Raw genomic sequence first — 10,090 nt, 5'->3', positions numbered from 1 at the left:
ATGACTGAGAACCTTCACCGACAAATAAAGTCACAAACACTTTTCTTTATATTTCTCCTGAAGTCCTGTGTGAAGTTGGAGGTTTCCTGATTTAGTTACTTCCTGTCTGGTTTTGGTCATCATTTGTTTCTTGTGTCTTGTATTTAGTCTTATTTACTTGTCTTGATTAGTTTCAGCAGTTTTTCTTCCAGGCTCCTGATTAGTCCTCGTTGTGTCCGTGTACATACAGCCTGTGGTTTCCTTTGTTCTCTGTCGGAGCGTCTGTTTCTGTTCGTCATGCCTGTGTTCGTTCGCTTGTGTATTGAATTACGTTTCTGGACTTTCGTTTCCCAGGAGATAAAGGTAGTGAAACACTGAAACATACGAAGCTTTTGTGCCAGAACAATCTGCTGTGACTCCTGCTGCAGTTTGTTATCTCTACATCTCGAGGATGCTTTTCTGTGAAACAGTGATGCAGGTGAGCTCTTTTTATGCCAGACTGTCAGTAACTATGATTCTCACGTCAGGCCAGCGATGATCCAACAGGATGATCAGTTTTTAGTTTACCTAACCATGTATATTTAAATTTTAAAAACTGACAACATTTGTTGTCTTTTTTAAAATAAAAAGGTCAAATTAATCACATTTTCAGGGGCTGATTCTGACCAATCGCCACATCTTTACCTGTAACCATGAATAAACTTTCCTGAGCGATGCTTCGTCCTGTAACACCTACATGATGTTTTACTGAGACTGGAGCTTTGGTGGTGCCGTCCCAGCACAACTGCTGTTGTTTATGAAATATTCACAACAGACACGTCGGGGGAACGAAAGAAGGAAAGACAAAACTCATCTGCCAAGAAAATATGTTAAGAAAAAGATTGCCTGTAATTAATGAGTGTTTCTCTGTTGACAGTATGAATATACTCTTCATGGTGGCGTGTGTTGTTGTGAGGATGATGTCATCTAATGCAGCAAATACAGTTTTCTGTTGAAAGTAGAAAAAGGTAGCGAACAGACGGAGTCAGAGCTGAGAACTTCTGTTGAGCAGAGAAAAACTTTTTATTGACACTTTAATGAGTTTGCAGCTGAGTGTGGCGCTCTCGCTCTCTGCTGATAGGAGTGGATGGAGCTCATCCACCTGTCTCTCTTTCTCTCATCTATACGCTGTTAATCATTCCAGTGAGATATTTATGTTATTTATATATCAATATATGTACTGGAGTCTGTTGACTGACTGAATGATCTATACTAGTCATCACAATCCACAGCAAAAACAATGAGTGGCATCAATCAAAGCACTCATCCAGTAACTACAAGGCCCGGCCCAAATGACTGTGTGTGATACAAAATGTGAATCGTTGTCCAGGCCTTATCGTAGCAGCAGGTACAAAGTCTGGAGCTGGAAGAGACGAACCTGCTCAGCCGAGTCGCTGCCTTCACCGACGCACAGAAGCGTCATGGAGCAGAGTCCACGCGCCTTCACGTCAGCAGTGCTCAGTGGTGCTTTTGGTGGCTCATGACAAATGATGTGAGATTTATGAAGTGTATCATATATTTAATATCACACTGGGCAGATTTACCCGTGTACGGCTATTTTCAGTACATGTTGCTCGTTGTAAACTTTCCGTGTAACATTCACGATGATATTGTTGATGGTAACGTGTATGATTCCAGCGCAGCCGACAGGCACTTTGAATTTGTAAAGCTCCTCGCATTGGATTCATAATCAAGTTCACTGACTGACGACCCTGCAGTGCTGTTTTCCTGTTTTCCTGTTTCATCCACTTTAATAAAGTGTCCTGTGTTACAGTAACTGACTTGTGGATTCGCTGAACGAACGCCTAAGTTGGGCTTCAATCTGCCTTAGACTCACTGACCTTCTTTGAATCAGCATCACAATGATCCGAAGTCACTGACAAAACATACACGTATAAATAAATCAAATCTATAGAGAGAAACATGTTTGATATGTTTTTTATTAAGTTACACACAAACAGTGTTTTCTACCAACAGGCTCACACAACACACAACAGACCAGAAACAAAGAAGCAATGTGTACAAGCAGGTGGCAAACACCGGTTTTTGAAGTAATTGTACAACAAATGCCTCCCAACAGCTTCAGTGTTTCCTGGAATTGATTCAGAAACACCAACAGAGCTATTATCCATCTCTTATGTCAGGCAAGTTTCCCCCAGATAGTCCTGGTTGAGATCTAGTGACTGTGAAAGCCATGGTGCATGATCACACCATTTTCATAATCAACTATTCAGTGACCCCTCTTCAAATACAAAACATCTCTCATAGCAACTTTGCACTGATTTTAAAACTCTTTCCCCTTTGACAAAGGGACCCGACGCAGCAGCAAAGTCCAACACTGACTCTTCGTGCAAATGTCAAGAGTAATTTCAGGGGATTTTCCAACCTCTTGGTTCACAAGAGCCAAAGAAAACTCCTCATCAACGTTGGAGTAAAAACTAGATGCTTTTATTGTATATACACTGATAATGCTTACTGTTGTGTCAATAAATAACACACTGAAGACCACAGACAGCAGTCCAGGCATCAGGAGCTGGAAACATCACCTGATAAAGAAAAAAAGACAACGGACCAAATGAAGAGCAGAAGTGTTCTTCATTGCACATTTTTGACCAATCACCAATCAGGACGAATTGCACTATGGTCCATCCCCCTTGCATTTGGAGTGTAATTGTTTTTGTGTTCTAGTTTCTGTTCATGGTGTTGGTTTGATTATTTCCCTGGGTTCAGTTTCCTGCCTCCTCTGTGTCTTGTAGTCAGTTTGTGTGCCTCAGCAGATTTTACTCTTGTTCTATACAACCTCTGTGTTTGTCTTCAGGGTCAGTCTGTAGTCGTTGTAGATGCTCTCATGCTCCTGCACCATCACCCCGTCCCAGGACAGACATGCATGTGATTCCTTCTGATTTGATCAGCTCCTCCCAGCAGCAGATCATTCCAGGGGCGATTCTAGGATCAGAGCTTTGGGGGTGCTGAGCACCGAGAGCTGCTCAGCCAGGCAAGCTCAACTTTACTCATCACGATGAGACGTCTTCCCCGTCTCTGTCAGTCCCTGCATCCTTAAATGTCTCCAGTTGTCCCGAGTTCCCTCTGTTCCTCCCTGTCCTCATCGTCTGTTGTCTTCGTCTCCGTTATCAGGCATCATAATTTTACAATCTCTGTGCAAGTCTGCAAATTTCTTTATTGAATCATAAGATTCTTAAATTCATCAAGTCTCTCTGTGCCTGGGTCCTCGTCACAAAACATGACATCACTGCTTTGTACATTTTAACACAATTTAATAAGCACATGCTTCAGCCAGTACCTTTTGATTAGCCTTGTCTCGTGGTTTCTTGCTTTGTGGTAGATCTTTATTCTGTTTTCACTGAGATATTTGAATGCTAATCAATAAATTGATACTCAATTCTAAAAAAAAAATTTCTAAACCCACATTTGTGAAAGAAAAGCAAAACACTTTTTTGAAAAGTTTTTAACAAAACCATCAAATCAGATCAAGGTTATTTAAATGCTGCAAAAGAAGAATGGATCGGAATAAAAATACATCCTAACCTTAATTACTGGGGAGAATAATGAATGATGCTCATAGTGAGCTTTTAATGTGTATGTATAATATAATACAGATACATAAAAATACACTCCAAAAATAGAAGAGTCCTTGAAATGTACAAAATATTAATAAAGAAATTATAAAAATGGAGGCAACTATGCCTATGGTACAATGTATGAAAAGATCTTTACTGCAGATACTAATATGGCTCTGCAGATTTTTTATTTTATTTTAATGTCGCCTCAGCTTGATGTTGGCAAATCTGTCAGTGTTTGGTGATCAACTCTCTCAAGCAGTTTAAGAGTTTCTGCTGTGCCTGTCACTGCTCCCTGTCTGTTTCCTTACCTCATTCTTCCTGACCTTCCGCCCTTATATCCATTATGAACCTGGCTGTCTCACTGTACACACACACACACACACATACACACACACACACACACACACACACACAAACAACAGCAGTTATGGGAATCCAGCCAGTTATCATAGCCAGTTAGCCATATCGGCACATATGACAAAATAAGCAGCTTCTCTCATTCCTTTTCAAACAGGACAGTGGTAACAGCAGCAGCTACAGACAATGTTAAGTTGTAGATTTTAAACAGGCTGTATACATTTCAATGGGAGCAACAGGACGGTCAAATATCACTGATTTCACTACAGAGCAGGACGGATTGTAGGGCAGCAAACATCGTGGGAAACACGTTTCCCACACTGCAGGTTACCTGGTGTCATGTTTTTCAGCTAAAAGAAACATGGTCTGACTCCTACCAACTGTACAAAGAGTAACGCAAGGTTAAAGGCAGCTAACATGTCCTGTTTTAAGCCAGGCTCTTCCACCTCCCTCTGCTGCGTCTCAGCCGCCATCGCTCTGGCAGCAACGGCGCCAGAGCCAGAGCAGGGGCGAGCTGGAACAAACCATTTTGGGAGGGGGGGGGGTATCTATACTTTTGTTGTTAAAATATTACATCTCAACCAAGTTTCTATATTTTTGTAGTGTATCACACAAAAAATATGACACTATCCTGTACCAAATATTGTCAAAAAAGTAAGAAATCTTTGGGGGTGCTTTGATGAATTTTGATTAAAATGGGCTAAAACCGCCCCTGGATCATTCCTCTCTGACCGCAGTCCTTACTTCCTGCTCTCTGTTGATTTAAACCTTACTTTGGTGACATCTAGTGGAATGAAATGAGAATAACACCTCAGAGTGAAAGTTGCATTTTATATATTTCTGTTTATTAACTCGTAATCAAACTTTTTTCTTCCACCACTTACCTCACAGAATAGTCACAAACATTTTATGTGTTATTTCTTTCTTTCTAATTCTTTTCATCTTTACTGCTTTTTCTTTAAAATAGTCAAAAATATTGCATCCATGCCAACCCTCCCGATTTTTCCGGGAGAATCCCGAATTTCAGTCCCCCTACCGAAAATCTCCCGGAGCCACCATTCATCCGAATTTCTCCCGATTTTCCACCCGGACAACAAAATTGAAAAACCATATCGCAGATTGGCCCAGCCAATTCCAGTTTCCAACAATGGCTACTACTACTGCGGCTACTGAGCTTTAATATTGCTCTTATTACTCTCTCTGGGTCGCATAATAAACTTTTAACACATTTTCAGACGAGAATGTAAACGTCAGATATCTGAGCCGGGGAGAACAGCAAACTCCGGTCACATCGTCTTCAAATCTCTGCGGACTTTCGCTACTCAGGTCAAACATTATATAAGTCACTTAAATAACTCATACATGTTATTGTTTGACTTTTTTCAGTGTTTTTTTCCCTGAGTAAATCGGTTTGGTTGTGATTAAAGTTACTAGATTCGATTAAATAAAACTTTATTAATCCCTCGGGAGGGTTTTCACACAGCTGAATAAACATCAAACGGAAAACTGATTAAACAGAAGCGTGAGACGGTCGAGAGTTTATAATTTATAAATAGTTATAATTTAGATAGCAAGGAGCAGACGGCAGTTGCACCGAGAGAGCTTAGATGAATTATACTTCAGCGATTTTCTTCTTCTATCAAGCGAACTTTATCCCAAAATGTGTAATTTTAAAGGATTTATGTTAAGTCTAGTTAATTATCGCTGCAACGAAACGGATTTTAGTCGATGATGGTGATAATATCGTATTCAAAGGTGAAAAACCTTGCTTTGTTTCATGTTTAGTGACTCAGAGTTACAGAACTTGGCCTTTTCCCCTGCCCACATCCGCTGACTCAGATTTGTTCTATCTATCATTTTTCCACGTTCTGACCTTCTTCTATGAGATTCTCGGAGAAGCTGGTAGAAACTTCTCCCGCTGACGTCACCACGCAGAGCTCACCGCGGAGCACTCTGATTGGACGAGAGTCACGGGAAAGCTCGAGAACTCACGAGAAGTCAGCGAGGAACGTATAAAGTCACCGTGCCGGTTAGAGACTCTGACATCAGACCACCGACAGGAGCTGGACGAGACAAATGCTACAGAGGAGAAGAACAAGAGCTTCATTCATCTTCTAAACGATCTTCATCTGTCAGCGAGAGTGAGTTTCATTTATAGTTTATTTGAAATAATGTTCTGTTCAACGAAATGAGTTTCTTAAATATTAGGCTTAAGAAATGTAATGTTCAGGGATACTTTTAAAGTTTATTTAATGAAGCTTCATTCATTAGTGGCTGGACGAAAACTCAAAAATTACAATTCCTCTACATCTTTATGAAATAAGCTTTATTTTTTAACTTTTTATTTAAGTGTTTCAGTGTTGTTCCGGTGTTGGAAAAGTGTCAGTTATAAAAGATAACTACTGCAGTATTTGATTTAAAAATGTTTAAATAAAACCTTAGATTTTAAATAAGGTTTAGACATGAGGTGGATTTATATCTGTACCCAGCACCTAAAATCATGGCTGCCTTCTAGAAAATACAGTATTAATCGTGCAGAGTCACGAGACCATATTCAATAATAAATATATACTTAAATGACTCAGTTGGACTAGGGAAGACTGTACTGATTTATTTTTAAATGCAGCAATGTTTCATGCAAGATTTAAAAAATATTTAGTTATATTTAAAACTTAAAATCTCAATATTTGCACAAATTGTGCAACTTTGTTATTTTAAGGACCCATAGTTTGACTTAATTTAGCGCTCCATAAACAGAAGTTGTTGTTGCTTCTGTCAGTATTTGTTAATGTTCCTCTCTGATGTTTTCGCCTCCTCTTTAGGAGACTAAGTCAACGTAATCAAGATGTCTTCAGCTAAAGGCGTAGCGATCGGCATCGACCTGGGCACCACCTACTCCTGTGTGGGGGTTTTCCAGCACGGGAAAGTAGAAATCATCGCCAACGACCAGGGCAACAGGACCACCCCCAGCTATGTGGCCTTCACAGACACCGAGAGGCTCATCGGGGACGCAGCCAAGAACCAGGTGGCTCTGAACCCCAGCAACACTGTGTTTGATGCCAAGAGGCTGATTGGAAGAAAGTTTGATGAACCTGTGGTGCAGGCGGACATGAAGCACTGGCCCTTCAAGGTGATTTCAGATGGAGGGAAGCCCAAAATCGGAGTGGAGTACAAAGGGGAGGACAAGACCTTCTACCCCGAGGAGATCTCCTCCATGGTGCTGGTGAAGATGAAGGAGATCGCAGAGGCCTACCTGGGCCAAAAGGTGTCCAACGCTGTCATCACGGTCCCGGCATACTTCAACGACTCCCAGCGACAGGCCACTAAAGATGCGGGCGCCATCGCGGGCCTCAACGTCCTGAGGATCATCAACGAGCCCACGGCGGCCGCCATCGCCTACGGTCTGGACAAAGGCAAGTCAGGAGAGAGGAACGTCCTGATCTTTGACCTGGGTGGGGGCACCTTCGACGTGTCCATCCTGACCATCGAAGACGGTATCTTTGAGGTGAAGTCCACGGCCGGAGACACCCACCTGGGCGGAGAGGACTTTGACAACCGTATGGTGAACCACTTTGTGGAGGAGTTCAAGAGGAAGCACAAGAAGGACATCAGCCAGAACAAAAGAGCCTTGAGGAGGCTGCGCACAGCTTGTGAGAGGGCCAAGAGGACCCTGTCCTCCAGCTCCCAGGCCAGCATCGAGATCGACTCTCTGTTTGAGGGCGTCGACTTCTACACCTCCATCACCAGGGCTCGCTTTGAGGAGCTATGCTCCGACCTGTTCAGGGGAACCTTGGAGCCGGTGGAGAAGTCCCTGAGGGACGCCAAACTGGACAAGGGACAGATCCACGATGTCGTCCTGGTGGGAGGCTCCACCCGAATCCCCAAAATCCAGAAGCTGCTGCAGAACTTCTTCAACGGCCGGGAGCTGAACAAGAGCATCAACCCAGACGAGGCCGTGGCTTACGGCGCCGCCGTCCAGGCCGCCATCCTCTCGGGCGACACCTCTGGCAACGTTCAGGACCTGCTGCTGCTGGACGTGGCGCCTCTGTCCCTGGGTATCGAGACGGCCGGAGGGGTTATGACGGCCCTGATCAAACGCAACACCACCATCCCCACCAAGCAGACCCAGACCTTCACCACCTACTCCGACAACCAGCCCGGCGTCCTGATCCAGGTCTACGAAGGAGAGAGAGCCATGACCAAGGACAACAACCTGCTGGGCAAGTTTGAGCTGACGGGGATCCCGCCCGCCCCGCGAGGCGTCCCGCAGATTGAGGTCACCTTCGACGTTGACGCCAACGGCATTTTGAACGTGTCTGCAGTGGACAAGAGCACCGGCAAAGAGAACAAGATCACCATCACCAACGATAAGGGCCGACTGAGCAAAGAAGAGATCGAGAGGATGGTGCAGAACGCAGAGAAATACAAAGCTGAGGACGACCTTCAGAGGGACAAAATCGCCGCCAAGAACTCCCTGGAGTCCTACGCCTTCAACATGAAGAGCAGCATGCAGGACGACAACCTGAAGGGCAAAATTAGCGAGGAGGACAAGAAGAAGGTGGTCGAGAAATGTGACGAGGCCATCGCCTGGCTGGAGAACAACCAGCTGGCTGATAAAGAGGAGTACCAACACAAGCAGAAAGAGCTGGAGAAAGTGTGCAACCCCATCATCAGCAAGCTGTATCAGGGAGGGATGCCCACTGGTGCTACCTGTGGAGAGCAGGCACGAGCCGGCTCCCAGGGTCCCACTATTGAGGAGGTGGACTAAAGAGGCCCTGAAGATGGACTCTGAGCTCACTGGGACTGTTGAACACTCACATCAGACTCTTTAGCTGTGGGCCACAAAATAAACTTTTAACATATTTTAAGGCGAGAAAGCAGCGGTGTAAATTACAAATATCTGCTCGGTTTATCAATAAATCGTATATTTGCAAAAGTGTGCCGACGTTTTCGGAGACATCTGTTACCCACCCGCTCGATAGCAGGCCGGGGGGTTCAATGGTCACTCCAGCCGGCAGCGGACTCCCGGCTTCATCGTTTTCAGACCCCCGCTCTTTTGCTACTCAGGTTAAACATGATATATTAGTCACTCAGATAACTTAAAGATGTAATTGTTTGCCTTTTTGGGTGTTTTATTTGTTCTGGAGTAAATCAGTTTGGTTGAGATCAAAGTTATTAGATTAAATAAACTTTAATAATCCATCGACTGGGTTCCTCCAGGATTTTCACACAGCTGAATAAACGTCAAACAGAAAACTGATTAAACAGAAGTGTGAGACGGTCGAGAATTTACGCCAGTGTCCTGTTATATTTTAGATAGCACGGAGCAGACGGCCGAGTTTATTAAACTCCACCGACACAGCGGTGACGCAAATCTGAAGGCTAGACCGTCCCATTTCACAGCCTCGCACTTCCGGCCTTCTCAGTCTTTGAAGGACCCGGCCCACGTACACCGCGAAGGCCGGGTCCTCCGAAGGATGCAGCCGACGTTTTGGGACACAGCTTTTGACTTCAAACTATTGGCCTCATGTTAGTTTTTGTTATTTATAATGTGTAAATGAAAAGGTGAAGGAACCGCTATACTTGTGTTTATGAATTTTAATATTCTTGCAATGCTGGATTTTGCAATAAAAACAGTCATTAAATACATTTATGTTTTTCTTCGCTTAATTTACCATGTTGTCATACATATCACTGCATTTTGAAACATTTCTCCATCTGAATTTTGTCATCCGGTTAGACCAGAGATCATTAATACTGAATTTTTGTGCAAACTGTTTGAGGCCTTTAGGTAAAAAGAGGATCAGGAAACCATCTCTGTACAAGGATAAATCAAGAACGCATGGCACCGCATATATGAAAACAGGCACTGCAGTACGCAGAAATACCTCTAGATGTCACTATTTAACACCTTTCAGAGCCTGAATGACACTTTTTTTTTTATCAGAACTGAGCAGCTTTCCAGCATTCATGCACAACAATCAATACTGCCACCACCTCTCATTTTCTTTTCCCAGTAAAGACAAACTCACATAATTTTCTCATTAGTGTACGGTGAAATTGGTTTCTTTTAATTTTGAACAAATTGAAAAGCAAAGTATGCACAGGACTAACTGCCACAAGCTGAAGAAATA

The 10,090-nt window shown here is 43.3% G+C and overlaps 1 protein-coding gene across 1 annotated transcript; it reads left to right on the top strand.

Moving 5' to 3' along the window:
- Positions 1–5,700: 5,700 nt before the first annotated feature.
- LOC102195919 (heat shock 70 kDa protein 1) lies at positions 5,701–9,229 on the top strand. The gene is made up of 2 exons (XM_005747716.2): positions 5,701–6,097; positions 6,779–9,229. The coding sequence occupies exon 2, from the start codon at positions 6,802–6,804 to the stop codon at positions 8,722–8,724; it is 1,923 nt and encodes a 640-aa protein (XP_005747773.1). The 5' UTR covers positions 5,701–6,097; positions 6,779–6,801; the 3' UTR covers positions 8,725–9,229.
- Positions 9,230–10,090: the final 861 nt, after the last annotated feature.

The sequence above is a fragment of the Pundamilia nyererei genome, unplaced genomic scaffold (assembly GCF_000239375.1).
Source record: "Pundamilia nyererei isolate P.nyererei 1_Seehausen unplaced genomic scaffold, PunNye1.0 scaffold00202, whole genome shotgun sequence".
NCBI lineage: Eukaryota > Metazoa > Chordata > Actinopteri > Cichliformes > Cichlidae > Pundamilia > Pundamilia nyererei.
Note: the sequence above shows the minus strand (reverse complement) of the source record. Positions and strands in the feature narration are given on the sequence as shown.

Coding starts and splice junctions, on each gene's coding strand:
- LOC102195919 (XM_005747716.2), top strand. CDS start 6,802: ATGTCTTCAGCTAAAGGCGTAGCGATCGGCATCGACCTGGGCACCACC.